This window comes from Podarcis melisellensis (genome assembly GCF_964234715.1).
Source record: "Podarcis melisellensis genome assembly, chromosome: 5".
Lineage (NCBI taxonomy): Eukaryota > Metazoa > Chordata > Lepidosauria > Squamata > Lacertidae > Podarcis > Podarcis melisellensis.
The window spans coordinates 67,740,853-67,767,935 of NC_138537.1; the positions used below are offsets into that span (position 1 = coordinate 67,740,853).

The 27,083-nt window shown below is 40.9% G+C and overlaps 1 protein-coding gene across 2 annotated transcripts; it reads left to right on the forward strand.

Annotated features, from left to right (window-relative positions):
* Positions 1 to 454: 454 nt before the first annotated feature.
* On the forward strand, positions 455 to 27,068 carry UBE2D1 (ubiquitin conjugating enzyme E2 D1). Of its 2 annotated transcripts, XM_081913060.1 has the most exons (7): positions 457 to 681; positions 18,600 to 18,663; positions 18,755 to 18,786; positions 20,893 to 20,970; positions 21,993 to 22,098; positions 22,426 to 22,519; positions 24,234 to 27,068. In XM_081913060.1, the coding sequence occupies exons 1-7, from the start codon at positions 658 to 660 to the stop codon at positions 24,277 to 24,279; spliced, it is 444 nt and encodes a 147-aa protein (XP_081769186.1). In that variant the 5' UTR covers positions 457 to 657; the 3' UTR covers positions 24,280 to 27,068. The 2 variants fall into 2 exon arrangements, with proteins under 2 accessions (XP_081769187.1, XP_081769186.1); XM_081913061.1 differs by lacking the exon at positions 18,600 to 18,663 and having other exon boundaries at positions 455 to 681.
* The last annotated feature ends 15 nt before the right edge of the window (positions 27,069 to 27,083 follow it).

Below are 27,083 nucleotides of genomic sequence, written 5' to 3' on the forward strand. Positions count from 1 at the left end.
ACACAGCTCTCTTTGTCTCTGAGGCCTCTGTTTTTTTTTTTTTTAGACCAAAAGAATTGTGCCTTGCTCTTTACCAGCTGCTGGTTTCTCTCATGATGCACAATAAAATTCAAGCCCCATCTAATGGCTTCCACCGTGTTTCCCTGCTGGCCTACCTCTTCTCGGAATATCTGCAATAATTACTTATGGAGCTTCAAATCATATTTTGCTGAGGAGGGATGCCTATGATGCCATGTAGCGGCAAGTCAGCCCTAATGCTCTTAACCTTTAAAGTCATCCCCAACCCAGTATTTTGCCGCGTGGGGGGCTGCTCCCGACCAATTCCGGGTCCTGCCATCATCACCCACCTCCCCGGAGCAGAACCGCGGGGGTCGCCGCGCCGCAGCCGCTGGGGCGCCTCTGGAACTACACGCCCCAGAATGCAGCGCGGGGGCGTCAGGAGGCGGTGGGCGGGGCGTGGAAGTCTATTAGTAGAAGCGGAAACAAAAGACCCTTCGATTGGGAGCGGAGAGGCACCTCGGCCTCGGCCTTAACACGCCCCGTGAGAGCCCGGCCCCCTCCTGGAGCAGCCAACGCCGTCGCCGCCTCCTCCTCCTCCTCTCTCTTCCCCCCTCTCGCAGCTTCCCCAGACCGGCCCGCCCGCATCCCCGGCTCCCCATGGCGCTGAAACGGATACAGAAGGTGAGAGCACCCGAGTGGGCCGGGCCGGGCTGGGCTGGGCTGCTCGCCGTCCGTTGGGAACTGGGTGAGCTTCGAGCCGCCCGGGCCTCGGGGGGTTAGTAATAGACAGGCGAGGAGCGCGCTTTGGGGCTGAGGGGATGCGCAGGTCTCGCGAGGGGCCGCAGGAGGGGGGGGAGTGATGGCTGTGGGGGGAATGTGGGCCTATATGGAGGGGCTTAAGGGTGGGGGGGGCCCTCGGTTGAGACCACCCTCCGCCCCCTTTTTTTTTTTGCTTTATAGAAGATGGCATGTATATTTTCACGGACACCTTCAGGGAAGCCGTAAGGGCCCCGTCTTGTTTCTGCAATGGTTTAGCAAGCGCTTGGGGGTCACTGAAAAATCCTTCGTTAAGCTGACAGGCCGGGCCCCCCAATAGGCAAGCCTTATATATTCGCGTTTGTACCAATACAATGGTATAGCAGCCTTTTTTCCTGGACTGTACCACTTCGGATGGGAGGCAGAGGGGTACAGCGTGTGCTTATTTTATTACACACCCTCCGCACACAACGCACACGCATCACATCAGAACAGGAAAACAAGGGTTATCGTATCTAGTTAGGCCATCGAAATGGTTTAGCATCCAGGATTGCTCTTTGCATTGGCGTTTATGTTATGGTCATAATCAGCCGCCTTGTGCCACCAGTCAGTGGAAAGGTGAGATATAAATTCAACAAATAATAAATCCCCAGGAGAGCATTTGCACATACAGAGGCTCCCGATCCACCAGCAATCTGAATTAATGTAGCCCAGGAACAAGAAGTAAGGTCTTAGTGAATTGTCTTATTCCAGGCTGCCAAGTGTGGAAACGGGTGCAAAAGAATGCTTGGGGAAATGCATACTGAGACGTCATTATGTTGCTCCACAGGCATGGGATAGATTTTTGTGTGTTGCTGTGATAGTGTGAGTTCATTCTGCAGCTTCTCCCCACACCATGGTCAGCATTTGGGAAATTGGGCCAATGCTGGCAAGGGGAGTTCAGTGCGAGTTCTTCCAGCCATGTTCTGGACTTCTTCCATTACAAGGCAGGAATAAGTATTGATGCAGTAGTTAGCATACAGCTAGAACAGTATGATATTTAAACCTAACTAGTTCACATTCAAGCCAATTGTCCTGGAAGGTTTGGAGGACTCACACCAGTGAGGAAACTAGATAAGAACTCAATTGTCTCCAAAACAACAAGAAGCTCCAGATTTCACCCAAACATAACTAAGTTCAGTGCCACCTAGTGAGTAGACCATATAGTGACACAATCCACACATTAATTAAAAATGTGTTAAGTGGGTGGGCTCCTGCTCTACCATTTAGCTTGTAGGTTTGTTGAAACACTAATCCTTAGTAGCAATTGGGAGTGCACATGGATACCGTTCTGGCAATGCTTTCTGGTTGATGTAATGAGGGCAGAGAGAGACTTGTGGCTTGGGATAACAGGGTGTAATTTTGTGTATTCCCCTAAAATGGATGGGGACAGATGACAGTTCCCATACTGGCTGGGAGTGATGAGAGTTGGGAGTCTAACATAATCTGGAGGACCACAGGTTGCTCCACCTCTGCCCCCCAATATTAGGGGTCTAGAACCTGCCTCACTGAAAGAGCATTCTGTTGTCCATTTGCTTTGAAATGTCCCTGTGTTCTACCTTTTCCCTTGGTAGTCATCATTGCTGCTATTGCCATTTATGGAGGGAGGATTTCTTGTTTCTAACTTGTTTTCCACATGAATGATATGCTTCAGTACTTGCTAATAGTCTAAAAAAAGAAAGGGATATTCAAATGTTGTCCTCGTCAAGTGAATGTTAATAGTGAAAAGCTAGGGAAGGTGGAGGACTGAGAAATGAAGGTTTGCCAAAAAGGAGGCAAGCTCTATAGATGTTACAGCTATCAGTAATTGGTGTCACTTAACACAGTTTCTTTGTGAATGTAGATAAGGGGGAACTACTTAACACCATTTCTGAAATTATGTTCAACGTGCAAGAAGAATTGACATGTCTGACTCATGGTCTACCCAAGGTGATGTCTCATTGCAACAGACGCAGTCAGTTGACTTTTGGGAGATTCTCTTTGACAGGAGATCTAGGACAGGAAAAAGTACTTTGTCATACATTGCATAGCTAATTTATGGAATTCACTGCCATAAGATGTGCTGATGACCACCAACGTAGATAGCCAAACGTTTATCTCTAATCTCTTTTGACAGCTATCAATGGCACCTAGTTATGAAGGCTATATGCTGTTTCTAGGATCAGATGTAATAGGCCTCTGAATAAGAGTTGCTGGGGAACAACAGTGGGAGAGGCCTTTTGCCCTTTTTGTGGGCATCCTACAGGCTTCTACTGTGGGAAACTGTGGCCACTGTGGGGAACAGGATAGGGCTTGGCTCGATCCAGCAGGGCTGTTCTTATAACTCTTCAGCTTTACTTTGTTGTCCTGGGAGCAGCTTACTGCTTAGGGTATTTTACAAATGTGCCAAGGCTGCAATCTTAACTACATTTACTTGGAAGTAAGCCCCACTGAAATCGGGGCTTGCTTCAAAGGCACTTTGAGTATAGGAAATATTCCCTTGCAGATGTTCTTAATGCATAGAGCAGGAGTTCCCAAACTGTGGTCTGCAGACGAGCTTCATTCAGGTGGTCTGCAGCATGTCTGTAAAAATACAGTTTAAACTTGTACAACAATATCTAGCACAATGCACTACAATTGCTATGATAGACAGGAAAAAATTAAGTGGTCCACCAAGACCTTCAACAATTTTCAAGCAGTCCATGGGAGAAAAGTTTTGAACCACTGGCATAGAGAGTGAAATATGTATTTTTAATTCAGTTGCACATTTTAACAAGGGATGAGCAGAACTACGTGGTTCTGCACAACCACAATTTAAGAGTAAATTTTGGATGCTGGTATGATTTCTGCAGTTCACCTATATTGAGGGGTGCTGTGTCTACTAGCCTCGTTGCCTTTCAGACTCTCCCTTAAGAGATTAAAGGTAAAGGTACCCCTGCCCGTACGGGCCAGTCGTGACCGACTCTAGGGTTGTGCGCCCATCTCACTTAAGAGGCCAGGAGCCGGTGTTGTCCGAAGACACTTCCGGGTCACGTGGCCAGCGTGACGAAGCTGCAACTGGCGAGCCAGCACCAGTGCCGCACACGGAAACGCCGTTTACCTTCCCGCTAGAAAGCGGTACCTATTTATCTACTTGCACTTAGGGGTGCTTTCAAACTGCTAGGTGGGCAGGAGCTGGGACCGAACAACGGGAGCTCACCCCGCCGCGGGGATTCGAACCACCGACCTTACAATCAGCAAGTCCTAGGCACTGAGGTTTTGCCCACAGCGCCACCCGTGTCCCGTCTTAAGAGATTAGTGGTACACTTTAAAGACCCACAGTCCAGCCAAGGTAAGTACCAACCAACACTGGACTGAGGGGCATCCATCATGTGTGTCTGGCACAGATGCAGTAGCTCTTATTCCAAGGCATCTGATCAACAAAGGAATAGTATTTCTACCCTATGCTGGATTTGAAATGTTCATGACGAGGGAGGCAAACACCACCCTTTGCTTCCCTGTATTCCGGAATGAGCCTGGATAGTTTTAGTCAGTATCTTAAGATTATTCATGATTGGTCTGTAGTATTCTCTTCTGTTGTATTCTCAGTACTTTTCCTATCTTGGTCAGCTGAACTTTAGGGCCCGAGACAGAAGTCTTTGTCATTGTAATATAGTTTCTCTTGTTACACTTCTGATAGATTTGTATTTGACCAATAACTGGTGACACTTGATCAGTCAAACTTCAATCCTACTACCTGGTCAGTGACAAGAAGCAAACTATATGTGGCTGGAACTCTCCATTATAATTTCAGTGATAGGCTATGGCTGTCATTTTTTACACACCCTCAGGGTAAGTGTAATTGGGACTTACTTCTGAGTACTATGCATAGAACTGTGTTGCAAGACTATCTTAGCTACCCAAGCTTTTAATTAAAAGCAATATTTTTTTACTATAATATAAAGGGTTTTGTAAAATAGTATGCTGCATTTTGATATTTGACATGTTTTTATTGTAATGTTGGTTGTAAATAGCCCTGAGGCCTTTTCGTAGTGGAAAAGTAGAGTAGGAATCTTACAAGCATATATTTAAATGGATTTGTATTAAAAGTTGCATCTTTTAAGCTGCTTCGCTGTTGGCCCTATGCCTTTTACGCTATTAAGCTAGATTACAGAGTTTGGTTAATGTATTGGTTCTTAAACTGTGGTCTGGGAAGTGTGAGTAGTTCCTTGTGCTTCTTTAGTTGTCCTTGAAAATACCAGAATAGAGTAAGATTTTGGAAGCTTTCTTTGAAATGCCCTCTCTGCTGAAGAGGAAACTCTTTTAAATTAATATATATTTAAAGTTCAATTTCTGTTTTGAATATGCATCACCCACATTCTTTGGTAAGCATCTATTCCTGCTCATCCTCTTGTCCCTCTGTTTTTCTAGTTGTATTCTTCTTTGGGGTGGGTGCATATCAATTTTTGCCTATGTTGCTCTCTAAGGCACCGTGTGTGCTAATAGCATAGTCAAAATAATAATGAATACCATTGTAGCTTAAGACAAGGTTGCTTTTTGAGTAGTGCAGGTACCTGAAGAGGAAGCTTCAGCAAAACTACCATTGTGTGCCTTGCTTGCCCCCCCAATTGCATGCAGAACTTCACTGCATTGTGTGACCAGAACTATAGTAGTTAAGTTACAGATAGGTAGCCGTGTTGGTCTGCCATAGTCAAAACAAAAAAAATTCCTTCCAGTAGCACCTTAAAGACCAACTAAGTTAGTTCTTGGTATGAGCTTTCATGTGCATGCACACAGAAGTGTGCATGCACACGAAAGCTCATACCAAGAACTAACTTAGTTGATCTTTAAGGTGCTACTGGAAGGATTTTTTTTTGTTTTGACTATAGTAGTTAAGTTTCAGTTTGAAAGCTTTTCAGTTATCTCCCCATGACATAGCTAGATGGTAAGAAAATGTGGTGGTCTGTGAAGAACAAGCATATTCTGAATGGTGTTCTTCAGTACAGCAAAGGAACCACCGGCTAGCTTCTTTAGTGCTGAAATAAACAAGATGGATAATATAAAAATCTTGCACAGTCTGCAGCTTGAATGACAAATGGCGGGGCAAATCATTGCTGTTCACTCTGTTGCTTGTAAGACCATGGCAGCTACCGCAGTGTCAGCAATGTTAAATAAATAAGTGTCCTGCTAAAGCAGGGAGGGAGATGACTGGCATAGATAGTGGATGACATCATCAGGTCCAAAAATGGGCCCCTTTCTGCCTCTCATCAGCCAGCATCTCCAGTGGTGAGGGAGCTGCTGCAGCACTTCTCCTTTATTCACCATGGTGTAAGGTGAGAAGTCCCATGTTGCAGATCTTCTTTTTCAAGGTCTGGCCCACTTTCAGAAGGACTGACTATGACATGGGCAGGTTGTTGCAGGGTAAGCTTCTCACCTGTGGACCAGGACCAGACATTTACCTAAGCAGTAGAGGAAGGCTCGGTGATTCACTGGCTCCAGGTAACAGAAGAACCTACTCTGAAAACACTGTTGCTAAGCGTCATCTTGACTTCCATTCTTTTCTCACCCCCAAAGCCCTCCTAAACAGGCAGGGCAAATGACTGCAAGCCAGACTCCCAAGTGATAAAATACTAATGAGGAATGCAGTAAATCTGGCTGTAAAAGAGCAGTGATTTAGACAAAGGTTGTAAAATGGGGGGGGGGGGGAGAGACATTTGGAGAGCTATTGTCGATGCAGCTGCCCTTCAGGGTTACGGAATTTTACACTTTCCGGGACAGAATCTTACAAGGCAACACAAGGATCCCTACTAATTGTAGATGACGTTATGCAGTAAGGCTGACATGCTGCTATCATAAATGGCAAATGCGGCTTGTGTTCAGCCTCCAATGCTTAACTATGGTTATGTTCTAGAGCTGGAAGTAATATAATAATTAGCGCACTTCACCCTCCACCCAGCTGTCAGCTGGTGCTTGAGAAGCTTTGCAAAACAAAATGCACTCGGTACCCTCTGTGCCTACATAAACTAATGACAAATTAAAACACACTTTTACAAGGGATGGGAAGGGGAGCAATACCAAAGAGTAATCTGGCAGTGAATTCCTAAAAGCATGTGGGGAATGATTTATATCTGAAGGTATGTTCCATGTTAAGGTGCCTGTCAACTTAAAATGAAGTGGTGGGATTTCTGAAAGTGGGAGGTGTCTCAGCACAGCCATAAGGATAAGGGTTCAGGAGGGTTTGGAATATCTGCTTGATAACCAACAAAGCAGGCTGCTGTTCTCTATCTGCTGCCTTAAAGGCAGCCATCATAAGGAATTTGTGGTAAGTTTAATAGAAATACATTTGTCTTTACTAGTGCTTTCTATCTTCCACGAAGCCTTTCCCTATCTGATGAGGAATGCCAATGTGAAAGGTATAGGACCTCTTCTGCAGTGCAGAGGATACCAGAACCATGTTTTAGGGTGCACTGTCAGAAAGGCATTGGCCAAGCCAGTTGGCCTCACCATCAAATTGTACGTGCAGAAAGTTCCTTTTTAACAAGAGGCTTAAGAGAAACTGAGCACCGTGGTTGTCAAAGTATGGGCCACATTTGCAAGGGCAGCGTACGATAAGCAAACATGTAAGTTGTGTGAATTATATAGCCAAACAAAATGACTTTGAATGATTGTATACAAGTCAGGATAATACTTGGGTTTCTAAATAAAACACATGGCTTTTAAAAACAAGGTGGCTGGAAAAAATGTATAGATTCATGTTAAGTCTGGATTGAAGTGTTTAACAAGCACAGAATCTAATAGTTCCAAATTCCATCTTGTGAAATTACTGGAACCAAGTTAAATAATGACTTACACCAGTGTTGGTTGTAAATATTTTTAATTAAGAAGGGAAGAGATGTAGCAGGGAGATGTAGCCAGTTGAGATGTCACGTACAGTGTATTGGATTTGGACTGAGGAGAGCCAGGTTCAAATCTTTGCTCAGCTGTTCACTAGGCAGCCTTAGGCACCAACAAGGTGTGGTGAGGGTAAAATTAGATAACTATTTATATACTCTCCTGGGTTCCTTGGAGGAACAGTGACATACAATTTTAAAGTATAACTGTGGCTCCTCGAATGTCTCACTGTTAAAGAGATGTCCATTCACAATTTGTTTTTACGTTCTATGGGGAAACATTTGTAGAATTCTGGTGTAACACAACTGCCAAATAAACAGCTCCTAGTCATGGAGACTGAACTGAAAAACATAATGCTAAAGGATCTCATAATCAGAGGGTAAGAAAGGCAACTCAAAAAGTTCAAATATCAAGAAGTTTTTCAAGCCGTGGTAAAAAAATATATGCTGGAAGTGAACGATTTTGAGTAATATGTAAAACAGCTGAACATGACTAACAAGTGCGGTTTGGCATCTGCTTCATTTAAAAAAAACACAATGCATATTATGGTTATTCACCAAACCTCTGCAGATTAGCAGCTGCCCTCTGGCACTTGTTACTGAAAATGTATATGCAACTCTGCTCAACATGTTCCATCTCAGAGTTATAAAAACAATTAATCTTGGAGGAGTTCTGTATTTTAAAAGTAGCTGGGGGCATTATAGAGTACATGGAGCTCAAGTCCCTGCTGAGATTAATATTTCTACTAATGTACACGTCTTAACGTGAAGTGCCTGCTGAGAGGTAAAGCTGCAAAGTTATGCTGAACGTTAATCTTTCATATTGTGTTTTGTGTGAGATTGCATTATAGTAATTTTTTATGTTTAATGAGTATTGTCAGAATACTTTCAAAAATTGTATTATAGGTTTCTATCTCAGATTGCCCTGTATGAGGTCCTTTTCCAGAAACAGGTTTTCTGTCCTAAAAGCACAGCTTTAATACTAATTTGATCCACCTAGTGATATATGGTGTATTCAAGAAAGTCATTATTTAGAAGAGTGAGCTAATATGTGAGAGAAGGTGTGTTGATAATTTGAAAGGACCCTGTGCAACTGGCAGCTGGTGACTGACTTGAGGAAATGAAACAAAAAAAATTCCTTCCAGTAGCACCTTAAAGACCAACTAAGTTAGTTCTTGGTATGAGCTTTCGTGTGCATGCACACTTCTTCAGATACACAGAGGAAATGAGGAAATGAAGTAGACTTGTCAGCAAATGAATGCACTAGATAGAGCAGGGTATTGTAATTAGCATGATGGCCTACAGAGGTTGGACTCCCAACTCCCATCAGCCTCTGCAAGCATGGCCATGAGTCAGGAATGATGGGACTTGTTGTGACTATAAATTGGAAGCATCTGCGTGGAACCAATGCAGACTGAAAGCAGCACAGCTTGCATTTGGCACCAAATTTAAACAATGCCCAATGGAAGTCAAGCTTACAAAGGAACAATCAAGAGTGCAGTTTTAAACTCTCAGTTGGTGCTTTCCAGCTGTGGCTTTTACCTTGCCCATGCCGGATGCCATACGACATCCAGATTGGGAGGCCCAGCAAGGCTAATGTTCTCTAACTTAACGTGCTTCTGGCAGTTGTATTCTAGACTGGTTTCTCCTTGCTGTGTAACATAGGTAAAGAGTGTGTGAAACCAGGATCTTGGATTTAGACCAGCTAGCTTAATTGATTTTAGAATGCAGGTCTTCATGGAAGCCTACTGCTTGCCGAGTTAAATAAACTATTAGTGATGTCGCTATTGCAGAATCTTGAGGGCCAAAGAAGATTTGATGTTAAATACATTGAACAAGTGTGTGTTTTCCTATGATAACATCCCTAGGGTCCCTAGTCACAATCGGAACTGCAGGAATTACTGGTTTAACTACACACACACTGTGATTTGATTGAAAAATCTCTTGCCTGCCCAAGATGCTGTTAGCCATGGAAGTAATGCTTTCCACTGCCACCAATGGTAGCTTTCCTCCTGAAGTTAATAGCAGCTTAAGGGGCATGTCAGAGGGGAGCATTGAACCCTGTCTCTGCATGACCCAGTCCTGCTTCCCCCCTGCTTGTGGCTGTTCTTAAAATATAAGCTACACATTAAATACACCAAAATACACTGGAAAAGTGTGTGAAAAGGGTACATCCCATGGATTCCAGGCATCATTCTTACACATGGATGAATTGTTCATGCCGTTTAATAACAACATTAAGCTTTTCTATAACATCCCTCAAGTAATATTTTCCATAGGTCTGTATCTGGTCAGAGAGGGGGGTGTAGTTTGTTCACGAGTGTCCAGTGGCTGGGAATTTGATGTGTTGAATCTACATTGGAGGTTTGGGGGGTGGCAAGGAAAATGGTTTAAAAGGAAGGAACTATAACATTATTGAAGCAGAATCTGTCTTAACAATTTGCAGCCCGGCAGTACCATATATGTTCTCAATCCCATCTCCCTACCTTGGGTACACTGGAAGTATTTTTGTGGTGTAAATTGAAAAAGCGCTGTTGTGTTTTCTCAACTGTACTGAAGTGCCAAGTTGTTCAGTAAACCTCTGGCAACTTTGGAGAGGTTATTAGGGTGCTAATTTTAAACTCTGCAGGCTCTATTTGTGGTTGGCAACTCAGTGAATCATTCACACAGCTCATCTGCAGAACCACTGTCTAGGTCTCGGTGGGCAGTTCACATTCACATTTCTATTACAACTTCTGTTGTTGAAAATGCTACAGCAGAGGTGATGCTTTGGCCATAAGGAGTTATTTCCTTTCTGCTGGAAAGAAGAAAGGAATTAATTTGCTCATAGCTCAAATTTTACTCAAAAAGAATTCTTAAAAAATTTCATTCTAGCTATTCTTATCAGGATTATGGGGGAATATTTGAATCCATGAAACATTTCTGGAAAGTATATTTGCAAATAATTATTCATGCTGGAAGTCACTTATTATAGGGAAATGCATTTGATTCTTAGGTGTGAAATAGTCCTGATTTTCTTTCTTAGGACCCACCACTGTGTATGGCATTTGCAACACAAAATCCCATCCTTGTGACACAAAACCAGCACAAAACTTTGGCATAGGTTTTGAGGTTTGCAGATAACACAGATGATGACATAAGAAGAACCCAGCTTGATATGGCCAAAGGCCAATCTAGTCTATTAGCCTTTTCTCATGGTTGCCAGTCAGATGCCTATGGGAAGCCCCTAAGCAGCACCTAAGTGCAGGATCACTCTCCCTGCTTGTGATTCCCAACAACTGGCATTCAGAGGCATTCTGTACAACATGGAGATTGATAGCCTCATCCTCCATGAATTTGTCTAATTCTCTTTTAAAGCCATCCAAGGTGATGACCATCACTTCAGCTTGTAGGAGCAAAATAGCCATTACTTGTTTTCAGGGCAGTGCAGAGAGGGCTCCTTGCTTGTGTCAGACAGACCGACTCCAGTGTCAGATAAGAGGATTCTGAGCAGGAATTATACCTAACCCAAGCACAAGTAGCAGCACTAACATGGTGACAAAACAAACACCACTGCTGTCGTTTTTTATCAAAAGTGTGTGCATGGGGAGATAGAAACTGAAGCCCTTGGTGATGAGAATTCAGCTGAAAGTGTTACACCATTTCCTCCAAAGAAAGCATCCAGTTTGGATTCAAATGTGGGTCAAGAAGACAGCTTTAATATGGGGAAGGGAGCAAAGAAGTGATAGGTATAGACCTAGAACAATTTTTAAATACTGTTTTTCATATTGTGAGTGGTTAGAAGCAGGCAAGGACCAGAACACACTCTATTTTTGCAAGAATGATCCTACTCAGGATAAGTCATCTAAATCAGCTGCTGTGTCATCCTTTTAAAAAAACAGACTCTCAAGCATTATGAAACTAGACAAACTCATCCTCCGTCTGTGAAAGCATAAGAAGATCCCACCAGTGCTCTTCTATGAAAGTATATAACAAAATTACCTGGTGATTCGTTAAGCAGAGAACATCTTTTCAATGTGGCTTATTTCTTCATTGTGAACCACTCAATGGCTTTGAAAGCATAATTGAAACAGGAGTCATGATAAAGAAAAATAAACAAGTACCACTTTGCAGCGTTAGGCCACAATTTCCCAGTGAATCCCCTAGTGACCGTTTTGCAAGAGCACCTGAAACCTTGGAAAAACTGAATATCCAGTTTAGAAAACCCGTTGGTTAGTTGGCATAAACAGATCATACGACCAATAGAATGGAATGTAGAGTTTGTCTTCTTAAGATCCAGGATACTGTATCAGTGCTGATCTCAGTTCATTGGTTTGATTATGAGGTTGAATCCAAAGTTGTGCTTAGGTGCCAAGGCAGGTTTCAACAATTTAAACAACTTAAAGTCACAAAAATAGGGTGGGTTCCAACAATATACATCTGAGGAGTCAAAGACCAGGGGAAAGAGGTGTGTCTTCAGCATTTGCAGAAAGCTTTATACTGGAGTTGTCAGATGCACCTCAGTGGAGAGGGAGGCATATGACCTAGTCCTAGACCAGTGTTTCCCAACCTTGTGCCTCCAGCTGTTTTTGGACTACAATTCCCATCATCCCTTGCCACTGGTCTTGCTAGTCAGGGATGATGGGAGTTGTAGTTCAAAAACAGCTGGAGGCACAAGGTTGGGAAACACTGTCCTAGACAATGCTTCTGAGGGGGCTTGAACTACAAAGAGGCCTTCGTCTGCTGATCTTAACACCAGAGAGTGTTTGTAGGGAAGAACGTGGTCTTTCCTCCATTTGGGGCCTAAATTTAGGGCTTTAAACAATGTGAGCATTTTGAATTTGGCCCAGAAACAAACTGGCAGCCAACACAGCTGTTTTAAAACAGGGCTTATGTGATACCTAAATCTGGCTCCTGCATTTTGGACCAGTTGAAGTTTCTGAGTCTTCTTCAAGGAACGGCCACAGAGAGAGTGCATTACAGTAGTTCAATCTGAAAGATACCTGAGCATGGAGTACAGTAAGCAAGTCATTCCTCTCCGAAAGGAGCTGTAACTGGCGATCTGGTTGGAGTTCAAAAAAAGGACTCCTAGCCATCAAGATTACCTGAGCATCCATTGGCAGTGTTGAATTCAGGAGTATTTGCGATGCTGCACTCCAGGGGGAGTGCAGGCCTGGCCAGAATAGGCTGTCTCCCCACCTCCCGGACGTGAGAACTTGGGACACACAACACTTCGGTCTTCTCAGGATTCCACTTCAGTTTATTGTCCCATATACAGTTTATCAACCACCTCTCCCGCTTCAGGTGGAACACAGAGACAGAGCTGAGCGTCATCTGCATATTGTTGGCATTTCATTCAAAATCTGATGACAACTCCCAGCAGCTTTCCCTAGATGTAGCATGGGTGACACAAGACAGCTCTCGTCATACAAAACCGTCTTCCGTGGCTACAATCTGGAAAGGTTCCTGGGCAACTTTGCAGGGCGCTTAAGGGACAAGATGGCTCAGATCTTTGGATAGTTTTGAGTGCCACAGTTAGAGCACGTCTAATCAAGGCATCCAGAGCCTTGTCTCTTCCATTTGTACTGGATCAGCTTGGATTATTGCAGCCTGAGGATCTGAGCAAGCTGCTTGAAGAAGTTCAACTAACCGCCTGCCCCCTTGAGCTTTGCCTGCCTTGGCTTCTTAAAGCTAACCATAGAGAGTTGGTTGGGTGGGTCTTAGGGAGTGATGAATGATTCCCTGGAAAAGGGGCAAGTACCATCTGGCCTTAAGGAGGGAACATGACAACCCCCCAGAGGAGAAGACAAATACAGCACATAAAACCTATAAAACGATTAAAAGAGGGTGAACCCTTGTCCTCAACATATCCTAAAGATGCAACCCAAAGAGGGGGGAAAGTACTTTGGTATCACCCCTTCAGGGCAGCCTGCACCAGTGCAAGGTGTGATGGTTTGGGGGCTGCCCTGAGCAGCTGCAGGCACTCAGGCAGGTGGTAGAAAGCCTCAACAAGGCCTTATCCTCCCCGAACAATAGCCTCTTGGAACCAGCTGCTTCTGTAGGGAGCCTGCTGGCAGACTCTGCGCCTCTCCCTAACTCTGCTAGCTGCCTCCTTTCCGCTCACATCTCTAAGCTCATGAAACATCACAGGAGCTATTTCCTTGAATAGGCATTTTGATTCTCAAAATCCATTACAAATTGTTCATGCCCATCGGCTACTCAAAAATAAATGGTTAATTTCGATGTACAAATCAGTCCTCGGCTGAAAGGCGCTTCTGAGTGTATATTAACTGTGAAGCCCAATGCAGAAAAAAATTATGAGCTTATTCAGGTTCCGATTAGAATTGGCCAGTTGCCTTTGTGTATAGTCTTGTTTTCAAGTTCGTGTACCATTATGAATGAGCACTACTTTTCTATAATTCTAAAAAGGAGCAATTTCTCCTAGCAGTGATCTTCGCTGTTTAGCATTACATTTTCCTACAATCTGTGTGGTATCCTACTCAGAGGAGGCCCACTGAAATCAATGGTTTATGCACAACTAAAGTCTACAAGCCTACTTTAAGTAGAACTTAGTAGGATACCACCTTTTGTCTGTTAGGCTAAAAAATAGTTTTGTTGTTACTTGGTGCAAGCTTTATGTACCTGCTCTTCTGAAAAGGGCCACAACAAAAATGTTTCATAGAATCATAGAGTTGGAAGAGACCACAAGGGCCATCGAGTCCAACCCCCTGCCAAGCAGGAAACACCATCAGAGCACTCCTGACATATGGTTGTCAAGCCTCTGCTTAAAGACCTCCAAAGAAGGAGACTCCACCACACTCCTTGGCAGCAAATTCCACTGACGAACAACTCTTACTGTCAGGAAGTTCTTCCTAATGTTTAGGTGGAATCTTCTTTCTTGTAGTTTGGATCCATTGCTCCGTGTCCGCTTCTCTGGAGCAGCAGAAAACAACCTTTCTCCCTCCTCTATGTGACATCCTTTTATATATTTGAACATGGCTATCATATCACCCCTTAGCCTCCTCTTCTCCAGGCTAAACATGCCCAGCTCCCTTAGCCGTTCCTCATAAGGCATCGTTTCCAGGCCTTTGACCATTTTGGTTGCCCTCCTCTGGACACGTTCCAGTTTGTCAGTGTCCTTCTTGAACTGTGGTGCCCAGAACTGGACACAGTACTCCAGGTGAGGTCTGACCAGAGCAGAATACAGTGGCACTATTACTTCCCTTGATCTAGATGCTATACTCCTATTGATGCAGCCCAGAATTGCATTGGCTTTTTTAGCTGCCGCGTCACACTGTTGGCTCATGTCAAGTTTGTGGTCAACCAAGACTCCTAGATCCTTTTCACATGTACTGCTCTCAAGCCAGGTGTCACCCATCTTGTATTTGTGCCTCTCATTTTTTTTTGCCCAAGTGCAATACTTTACATTTCTCCCTGTTAAAATTCATCTTGTTTGTTTTGGCCCAGTTCTCTAATCTGTCAAGGTCGTTTTGAAGTGTGATCCTGTCCTCTGGGGTGTTAGCCACCCCTCCCAGTTTGGTGTCATCTGCAAATTTGATCAGGATGCCCTTGAGTCTATCATCCAAGTCATTGATAAAGATGTTGAATAAGACCCGGCCCAAGACAGAACCCTGTGGCACCCCACTAGTCACTCTTCTCCAGGATGAAGAGGAGCCATTGATGAGCACCCTTTGGGTTCGGTCAGTCAGCCAGTTACAAATCCACTGAGTGGTAGCATAGTCAAGACCGCATTTTACCAGCTTCTTTACAAGAATATCATGGGGCACCTTGTCAAATGCCAATGTTTAACAAACCCTTTTTTCAAATTTACTGTTCGTAATGTTAAATGGAAAATGATACGATCCATCAGTTTTTATTTATTGTCTCTGTACTCACCTTGATTCAAACTAGTTTCCTCTTTGCTATGTCCCAATATGGCAGCAGCTGGGAATTATTTTTTTAATTAACAGAACCCATTTAAAGAGCTGTACCGCCAGTAGTTAAAGCCTTTCTTGCCTGAAAGGCAGTGCTAAATTTGGAACCAAAAGTCATGACTAGAGTTTAGAAGATGAGCATAATTTGTAACAAACAGTATCAAGACTGAGTTTCAGGCAGTTCTATAATTACAAAAGATAACAGCGCTGTCATCGCCAGCAACATTAGTGAATAGTTATTTAAACTATTTTAAAGGTTTCCCAACCCCCTAATTCTCCCTTCCTCCCCTTCTAGTCAGCTTTAGTTCAAAAGGCAGTACATTTGCTATCAAGGCACATTCAGCAATTACAGTGAACGAAAGTTAAGTATTTCTGATGATTTAAACTGGAGACTATCACTGGAATAAAAGAAAATAAAGTACTCAGCTTCGGCTATATCATACCCAGTTTGTAAAAGCTTCCCTATTTGGTCACCTGGGAATGATGCTTAATTACCATAGGTGAGCAGGACATGTATAAGCCTGACAAAATTTGCACTTCTCTCATACTTATCTAAATTATTTTGAAGAATCCTGTTTTTCCAAATGGCAGACAGAAAAACACCAGTTTGCCCTACTCCAAACAATCTTGGGGAAACTATTGGCTCTGTTATCTGAATATAGTAGCCAGCGTGTTACTCTCACATAATAATTTCCTTGACCTTCAGAAAAGAGCTCTCACCTATCTACTTGCAACTAATTTTATTCAGAGAAACGAGTTGCATGCCAGTCCAGTGAGGTCATTCAAGTGTACACTTGTCCGAATAAACCAATGGCAAAATCTTTTGGAAGTGCAGTTCCCTTTTTAATCTAAGTGGCTCAGGTTTCACTGAGAGGGGAGAACAAGTTATATGTGCAAAGCCAGATATTACCAGTTCGAGAGAGGATCCACAAGCGTCAGATTTCCAAGCACCATGAGTCATGAACATTGAAGCCAGCAAGCTCTTAAACAAAGCAGCAGAACTCGAGGCAGAGGAAGACATCTTTACAGTTTTCAGCTTCAGATGAAACCAAACATCCCTAAAATTGTTCACTTCTCTAAAAACTTGCTGTACTTGGTTGAAGCCCAGAAACATCTCAATTATTCGGGGTGGCAAGATTCTTTTCACCTGCTGGTGCTCAATACCTGTGCAAGCAATGCTACAAAAAGCTCCCACGCCTATGGGGTTCTCTGCTCCAAATCCTGCATCTTCCACATTATACCATTAGTTATTCAGCAGAGTCCCATGTGAGTCCTACATATGCCAGTGAGGCCAATGCAAACAGCTCCAGGATACTGAGTTACCACTCCCATCCATGCCTTCTATATGCTCTGCTCAAATGAATATTCCCAGAAGAAATGTTCATGTGAATAATCCTGAACTGTGATTTTTCCTCAAGCATAGCTGGAAATCTATTTTGTACCAATAAGGATGAACCCCTGGATGGCATGGTGTTATGTTTGCTCACCTTCCTGCTGCTCATCAACCGCTGGTTGGTGAACCACATATCCAAACCCAACTATTTTGCATGCCACCAGTTAACTCATTAAACTTAGGTTTGCAGTGGGTGAGTAAAATGTCCAGAGCAGTATTCTGGAGACTTGAAGTCAGCTGCAACATCCCTGTGAATGGCACCTTCAAAAATGATGTGCAGAGAATTCATCTAATTGAAAATTGCCCATCTAAGTGATCAGCAAGTAACTTTGAGAACTTAAAAACCTAAAGTGATGAGGCTAAATGTACTCAAGCATCTGCCTCTTCCCTATATTCCACTGAGAACACAAAAACCTGATTGGTGCTCTTTTGAATATCTATGAAGGCAGACATTTGCCAATGGCCCTAACTAGGTTGGGGTGAGGAATCTTAAAAATCCAAACACTGAATTCCTTGTGGAAGCAAAAGTGAGCAGAGCAGTTAATTTGACTCTTGTAGCCTATCCTTCATACAGTAGGCTACATTTGAGCTGTGCAAAAACTGGAGGTTTCTGCAGATGCGCACACATACATGCAAGCACGCACGCACGCGCACACACACATGCACACACACACACAAAACCACACTTCTTTATCTAGGCTAGCAAGATGCAGTTAAAGGACTTTTCAACCAGGGAAAAGTACCTGAGGGTGCAATGGAGGGCCAGAGGGAGATGTGGCCTGGGTGTGTGCTCAGATATAGGTGCCTGGAGGTTTGCATTTGGCTTCTGGGCCTGAGGTTCCCCATGTTTGCGCTAGACCAGGGCTCATCAGTGTGATGCCCTCCAGATGTTGCTGGGCAATCATTGATCATGGTGCCTGGTACTGATGGTAGTTAGAAGGGCACCCACATTAGACCTCAAAAGACACGGGTAGTGAGGAGAGAGCTGAACCACAGTGTTTCAAGCTTCATTTGGTAAATCGTAATTAAGCAGAAGTTTGAAAGGGGAAATTCATCTTGTGGAAAAGAAATGGAGGTTATTGTTTGGGCCTTGGAATGGAATGAAAGATTACACACAGAGAAGGAACCCCCAGAACAGCACATGGAGGATGGAGAGGAGGGATCTTTCTGTCTGGCATTTGGCACCATTTATTGCAAGCCATTCTGGGAATCTTTTTGGCTAAATAGCAGAATAAAAATGCTTTAATAACAATGCATTGTGTGTTCCTGTTTGCAAGTCACAGACTAGATCAAGCTACAATATTGTGGTCAACTTGAGTTTCAAGTCCTACATCAGGTTTTTCCCATTTAAGAACTAAAATATTGTGGAATGCATAGAATGCATACTTTCTTGTTGAATAACATGTTAATGGAAATGAAGTGTAAATTATATGCGTAAAGTATGGTGATCAGCTGCCTAATTTAATTGTAGCGCTTAATGCTGAATTGGTTGTCATTGTATTTGGAAAACTCTGTCTTCATTGAAATTTTTCTTTCCTTTTTGTTGTAAATTGTGGGAGCACTTGATCAAACCTAAAGAGGATCCACATTTGGATAATTAATCTTGGGTTTGTTTAAGTAACATTGCAAATGTTTTCATGTTTCCTGTAGGAGCTAAGTGATCTGCAACGTGACCCACCTGCACACTGTTCAGCAGGACCTGTTGGAGATGACTGTAAGATCTTTATAGTTGATGGCAAGATACTTTTGCCTATTTTGTTATGCTTAAACACTTAATAAGGTGAATAATATTTTGTGTTTTTCAGTGTTCCATTGGCAAGCAACAATTATGGGACCTGTAAGTATGCAATTTATACATAACTGATCTTCTGCTTCCTCTTCTGTAACAAGCTTTAATGGATTTCTGTATTCTAGACAATAGATGTCAATGTTTTCTAGATCGTAGAATCATATGTGAGGAGGAAATAGACTGTGATTATTTGTGGACCAGAGATGTACTTTATAGACAACGAGAGAGACACTATCACACTTTATACACGTTGGCCAACATAGGGAATTAAAAAATAAACTCCAGAGCTGGGCTGGAGATTAAGCCATTCAAGAACTCTGAGCCAAGGTACTGTTTGCTTTTAAAGCCTGAATCATGTTTTTCATATAGAGATAAGTCCAAAGACTGTAATAAATAGGACCAACAGATGGGATTGCAGAGACCTATGGTAGTGGAGAGCTATGTGAAATAACAAGTGAGCTAACAAAGATGGGTTTAAGGACCACTGGTGTTTTTATTTGTGATCAATCTACCACTAGGTTTATATCCAGCTGTGGCAGAGTAATCCCTATTTCAGAATTCCCTAATTCACATTCCTGTACTATGAAGTCATACATTGTTTTACGTAAATGTACTACTTTCCCAGTCCAGCAGCTGCCTTCAGACAAGTGTTATTTTAGTAAAGCATAAGGCATGCAGAAATTATGCATAAAAATGAATTTATAAAATCAGACTGATGAAAGGTTATTTTAGTTATGGAATACATATAACCACATATTATAGATTTTATTTCTATTGCTGAGCAAGAAACAGCTCTGTTATTTTTCAGCACTGAAAAGCTTTTGATAAAATTGAAAGGTCTTTCCTATTTCAAACTTTTGAACACCTTCTGTTTTGGAGAAATATCTATGATATGAGTGCAAGTTATATGCAGAAATCTGAAAGCAAAAGTCTATATAAATGAGACTGCTTCAAAAATGATTATCTTCTAGCCCCACTCGTATTTGTATTGACAACAGAGCCATTTGCAATCAAAATGCATATAAGACAATTAGGGGGGTAAAAATTAATGAGTAGGGTACAGAATAGAGTACATAATCCCATAGTATCATAACATTGGTTACATTTTAATAGCAAGGTTTATAATTATGGCTTATAGAAATAATTAATTTGCCCTTTTTTATATTCCTTTGTAGCAAGAAGTACAGTATATTTCTAATCATTATAACCTTTCTATTTCAAGTTTCAGCTTGGTTACAGTTCATTTTGATTAAGCTTGCATTTTATTGTATTATCTTCAACACAAAAATAGTATTGATATCATGATAGGTCAAATATGAACAAATAGAGCCATATCTGGATAGGAATTACATAGGCATGTTTTCAAAACCTAATTTGCTAATTAATATATACTTTCTGGTACGTGCCTTCATAATAAAATGGGCTGTTGTTCCTATTTGCTTTTAAAAACCTCAAGTTAAAAAGATGCATATAGTCAGAAATTTGTGTGTGGTCTAAGGTGTGCAGAGAAGGAGTGGCCTAAAAAGAACATACTGAGGAGTTGTTTTTTTAAGTGATACACTTGTTTCTCTATGGTTAAAAGTGATACGGCCATTGCGTTCATCTCTCTCTCTCTCTCTCTCTCTCTCTCTCTCACACACACACACACACACACACATAGTATATAGTATATTCTTCAGTAATTTGAGCTGCATCCCCCTGATAAAAAGGAAGTGGGGAAAAATACTTTAAATCTGCCCCTCAAATTTGCATCACATTGTGGTATTCTTCAGTTTCTTTGTGTTCAATGCTCTGCCTTTTGAACTTCATTAACTTGTTTTTCTCAGGTGGGGGGATTTCTGCAGAATATACTTTGAAACCTCTTCTGGGTTATGCTTCTATACACACTAGATCTGAGCCTGCAAACACTTTCTTTTTTAAAAAAAATAATGAGCAGAATTTGCAAAAAATCCATGATGACCTAATACTACATTTTAGTTTTTGCATCATGCCCTGCATGGTGTGGGCTCCTGTAGCATAGAGTGTGGCGGCCACAGATTATGTCTGTTGTTGTTGAAGAAGAGGAGGACTATGGCTTTGAACTTGGGCAAAGTGTACTAGGGAGACACTGGTGAAGAATGAAAGCATTACCTTGTTAATTTGCTTGCTTTCCAGCCTGATAGTGCATATCAAGGGGGAGTCTTTTTTCTCACAGTACATTTTCCAACAGACTACCCATTCAAACCACCAAAGGTAATCTTTTAAATGTGATATGTGCTTTTCAGAATTAAGTGTAATGCGCAAATATAAATGAAAATTAAATGTAGCATGTGCTTCTTGGAATAAGGTTTGACATCTGTTTTGATGTATTCGTTGTTTTGGGGAGGCTAAATACATTGGAGGGATGAGTATAGAATAGCATAGATAACTTATTGAAGCAAGAGAGAATTAAAGAGGGCCTAGCCGAGAGCCTTATGAAACTCTTAAAATGAGTTATTTATTCCAGGAACTCTTTCCGCACACAGCTTATTGACCATGGAAGGTAAAAGATAAAGTAACCATGATGCAGGATATTCTGTGAAGTGTACAAAGCGCACACTTGGTTTTTGCAGAATACCAATCTGGCCTATTGTTCTGTTAAAACACATTTCTAACCATGCTTGTGATTTTACTATTTTATTTTACTTTGGATGTAAATCACTTTGGGGTTTTTTTTAGTTGGAAGTGATGTATAAATTTAATAAACCTAAACCTATTGGTCTCTGCGCAGAGCTTCTCTGACATTATTGATCTTGGTACGTTTCCAACGAACCCCATTTTCCTCAAATGCATTTTTTAAAACTATTGGTCCTTTAATAAGCAAATTGCTTTAATGCATCTTTGCGCTATCCCATTGCTAATCTTGATTTCTGACAGTCTTAACTTTGCTAGAATTGCATATATAAAGTTAAAATAGGAATTACTGCTTAAATCTGTTTAAGTGGTCGTATGTTTTCTGTGGAGCTTGCATTTAGGTGCTGCTAGATGAATTGGATCATCATGTTCTACATAGCCCATAAGGCACTTTTTATATCATCTTACCCAGGGAACAGCTATAGCTAATACTCCTTGTGCATTCGTAACAGATTGTGTAACAGAATGTACCACTATTTGTTATCAAGCCAAGGTATTCGGCTTTTAGAGATGTCAGATGGAGAAATAAAATACAGAGTAAGAAAAGGACAGTGTGTGTGATTAGAACTCTGTAAAAATATGTAACCATTCTTCTGTTGCAGATTGCATTCACAACAAAAATATACCATCCAAACATAAATAGTAATGGGAGTATTTGTCTTGATATCCTGAGGTCACAGTGGTCACCTGCTCTGACTGTATCTAAAGGTAACTATTTGGAGAAATACTATGCCCAATTTAACACCACCATCCCTGCTTCTGATTATGATTTATAGCTGAAAATGCATCTAGTTTAAAGGAAGGCATTATCTAGACAGAGGTGTTTGATCTTCAAAGTTTTCCACAGGATCTTATACCCAGATTTGGCTGTGTGACCATGTACATCATCTATTATTTTGGAAGACATATCGTTCAATAAAGTTTGAAAATCTGCATTACTATAAAGGAGAAAAACTTTGCATCTACCTCTTGACCTTTACTATCACATTCATGTCATAAACACTCTTTAACTGATCTTTTTTCTTTTTAATATAGTTCTTTTGTCCATATGCTCTTTACTTTGTGATCCTAATCCAGATGACCCTTTAGTACCAGATATTGCACAAATCTACAAGTCAGACAAGGAAAAGTAAGTATGGATATATATTTTAAAAATCTGAATCAGTTGGTTTTGATATTCTTTGCCTCTCACCACACTTAGGATTTGACTACTCTGATAGGGTGATACGCAACAGAGGAGCTGCATTGATTTCAGCGGGTATACTCTTGAATAGGACTCACGTTGGATATCATCCATAAGGGTTTTTTTTAGCATAGCATAAAAACGGATTTTTTTAAAAAAAGCTTACAAACAATTGTACTACTACAGAATGTTTACAGTGTTCCATTTTGACATCTTGCATACTTCGGCCACTAAGGACAGAAGTAGAAAATTTTAAATTTGCATTCCTCAGATTGAAGCAGCAGTTAGTCTGTAGAATTATTTAACTTGTATACCATGTCAGTCTTGTTCCTTCCTTTTTTCTGATGTATTACTTATCCTAAAGTTCACTGATCTGCCAGCTTGGCTTTAATGTGTGAGCCAATTTCTAGATAACAAACTGCTTTGCAAAGTTCTGGACACCCGCCTTTGTGTCCCTACAAATGTTTGGAAGAGAACCTCATTGAACTTTTTAGGGTGTCATCAAACTGACCTTGCGTTCAGTCATATAATCTTTACTCTGTGGTTCAGCATACTTCCCTTGCACTGAGCTAGACTTTAAGCTAATTTAGACTAGCTAAGAGGTTCACTGTCTTTACCTGTGTGGCATCCTAGTTTGTGAGCAGATTGAGATGGTTGTTATTGTAGGTGCTTGTTCGACTGACTGTAAGTATCGTACTCAGCCTAATGAAGGTAACTAGGCTAATTCGTGTATACATTTGATTCATTAAGATGGCAACAATCCTGCCACGTATTAGATAATATTTGTTGTAATTCAGTTTGTAAACTCCTGTCTCTTAAATTGTAAGGTTGAGAAAGGGGAAAAGATGTTGAGGTGTAGCAATATGAAGGCATTGTAAAGGTTACAGATTGCTACTCCAAAGTCTGTACTTCAGAATTATCCCTTGTTGTAATCTCTGTGCAGCCCTGTCTGTATCTTGCATAGTGGTGCTGCCTATTATCAGGTTACTGTCCAATCAGTTGCAATTCATGTCTTGTAGTCAACTAAATCCAGCTCAGAGAAGACCCACTGAAATTAATGAATCTAAATTAGTCATACCCATTAAATTCCACTAGTGTTGGATAACATCCCACATCACCATGTTCAGTCCATGACTTTATCTGTACACAGCTTTTCAGCTTGTATCCTAAGCACTGACAGACCAGGAAAGATGCAAATGCACACTGATTGTGTGCAGACAGCCATGATATTATACAATGGAAGCAATAGGTGTGCATCATGGGGTTCTCTTGCCTTGGAAAATCATTAATTATTAGCTGCATTTCCAAATCACCCTTCCTTCCAAAGACTTCACGATGATATACAAATAATAATAATATTAAAACACAAAATAGAAAATAATAAATAAGACATAACAGTAATCAACACACTTTAAAATACTGTATCTATAAAATGCAGAACCATTAAAATGCACCAAAACCATCTGCTACTCTTAGGTGTTAAGACTTTGCATCGTCCAAGACTGTTTTGCTTTCTGCTCAGCACCTGCTCTTTTGCCCAAGTGGGGGCATGGGTGCAACATATAACCGAATAAGATTGTTAAATAAGCCCTTGAATAAATTTGTTGGCAACACTGTGAATCCTAAGCTTGTGTGTTTTCACTTTTGTTTTCTTTTACAGATACAACAGACATGCAAGAGAATGGACACAGAAATATGCAATGTAAACTTTGAAGACTTTTTCATATATACCAGAGTACTGTAAATTCTAGGGTTTTTTCAAAATTAGAAGTAAATGGAGCACAGTTTACTGTTTCAGTGTACCATGAAGCCCTTTTTGATTTTCACCCATATAAGTGTGTTTCTGGAACAAGGAAATAACTACGAAAATTAACCTGAAGACTGTGATGAGAGTATTTATCCTTTTTGTATGCTTTGCAAAAGACATTTATTATGTTTTTTAAAGATATGTGGACATCTCTGTCTCCAGCCTACAAGATCCATAATGCAGTTGTAGAGCAACCAAATTATTTTTGCTGAAAAACTAGGTGTTACATGAGAGATATTCTGTGTGTCTTTGAGATGTCAGTCCTGTAAGTCTGTGTTTGGATTTCATTCTTTGTTAGTTCATTGTATAATTTGTATTTTTTTACTGTATAGACTATATTTTATTTACCATGCAAGTCAACTCACTTTAGACTTTCTGCACAGTATTGAAAAAAAAATACAACTGCTATTAAATGAGTGAACTATTCCTCCCCAGAGGAATTCTCTATAAACTGATAAACTTCTTAAAACAAACTTTGCACTCTAATTCTCAGTATACTGATTATGGAGAAACACTTGGTTTTGATTCTGTTGCATACTTAATTTTATTGCAATGTGAACTAATTGCACTACTCTGTAGAAAGAAATGTAACTAATTTTGTTCTATTCACAGCTGACTTTTTTATCCCATAAGGGCAGTATAATCTCTGACCTTTTAACAAAATTGACTTGAAGCTTTTCCATATAAATAAAAAGTGTTTTTTACTACTTGTCTTGGCTGTTCTTTAACTCTTGCACATCCTTTACATGTGCTTGCTCTGAAAAGATCAAGTTAATGTTAAATGTGTGAATTGCTATTGGGAGGAATTGGCCTGTGTGTTTGAAATTGCTGTGAACTGATATTATGGTAGCTGTTGCATAACTTTACATGCAAATTCATTGTGTTGTGTATATGATCTAAGTTCTTGGATCTTGTACCCACTACAAAAACTTCTCTCTGATCTCCAAATCTTGCTTAAATTGATAACAACTGATGTTGAAATGTCACTGATGCTTCTCTCCCTCACGTGTATAACGATATATTGATGTTATACTTCCACACACTAAGCTGATGCCTCTCTAAACCATTATATGTATACTTCACCTTGCACGTAAGGAGAAAAACAGCCTTAGGGATTTTACAAATAAGAGTGCTTTAATTTTTTAAAAAGTATGTTGCTTCTGAGGTAGTAAATGCTTATTGAATGCATTTATTTTGTGGCTGTAGCAATTCTAACTAAACACAACTTACTTGACTAGGAGGTTTTGCCACCATAAACACCATTTGACCCCTTTCAGAGAAGGGAATAGAGTCCTAGTGTTTGGCTACACCAAGGAACAATTAAACAAAAAGCTCACAACTGGAATAGGTAGAAATGTGGCAAGCATCCCAGTGGCTATTTTTTTGTATTACTGGACTTAAATAATAATAATAAAAAAACCTGTGCAGCATTTTAATCTTGAAACTCTTGGATAGTTCTGACAGCCTAGGAAATAAGTATCTACTTATCGTAATGGTCATCTAGGCTTCAGTTGTTTACCTCAATCTGTACAATCGTAAGATGGAAGCTTTCTGAAATAAGCACTGAAAAAAATTCACTGCATTCTGTAAGTGACTTTGCTTGCTGTGAAAGAAACAATTTCTATAAATAGCCAATAAGTGTTTCAATTTAGTATATGATTGCTTCAATGTACTTGAAAAAGGGGATGCCATAGCTTGAAAAGCAAAACTATTCACCACATTTTGACATGAATACTAAAAAAATTACCCCGTGGTAAAATATTCTGATGGAGTGATTTCCCAAACTTTTTTACCCCTATCTGTCTTAGATGTTTATGATAGGCTTGTCCCGGATTAAATAATTTATAGTCCTTTAATCCCTTACAATAAACTCTTGTGTAATTTGGTAGTTTGATTTGCATGCCTGTTAAGTGAAAGAACATTTAATCTTCTGCTTTGCTAAAATTATATGGAGGCTGGTTTGAAACTGTTTAGATGTTACTATGCTTTGAAGTATGCATCATACAAAAAGGAATTTACTTACCATAATGCAAAGTCTTCAGGCTGAGCAAAAGGTGCAGATCAGCAAGCCTCTTATTCTTGCTTCATAAGAGTTATTTGTGAATAAATGTGTTGAGCCCATACTTGTCTCTCTTTTCAGTGACATTTAAAACTGAAGTTCTGAGACTTATTTTACATACTGTCAGGCCAATCGTAGCGCCTTTAAGAAGACAAGAACTCCATTCTCTTGGCTTTCTTTGAACCACAGCTTCTGAGGGTGTTAAGCATTCCCTCTTAAGTATTTTTGTATTTCCTGGTAAATGTTCTTTTGCTGTTTAAATGATCCATTGTGAAGGTTCCTTCCCCGCCCCGCTCCTTGTATCAAACATTTGCTCAGTCCTGGTGCTTCCATTATGGTGGCATAAATGTTGTCTGTGCTTCAGTCCCCTCCACCAAATACCAGTTTATACTGTACAATGCCTTAGCGAGGGCACTAACTGAGCCATCTCATTCTCTGTATATTCCTCACTTGGCACTATTGGCATGACTAAAGCAAAGGATCTCTGTATCACTGAAATTCTTGAAGTGTAATCTTTAGTCATTCTAGTTGTTAAATAAGGCGTACTTTCTAGCTACTTCTGATGTGGTATTTTTTCTGCCTAAAGATGTCAGCTGAGGCTTGAATGAAAATAAAGATTTGATTTGAAATCTGAGTGTGTCGAG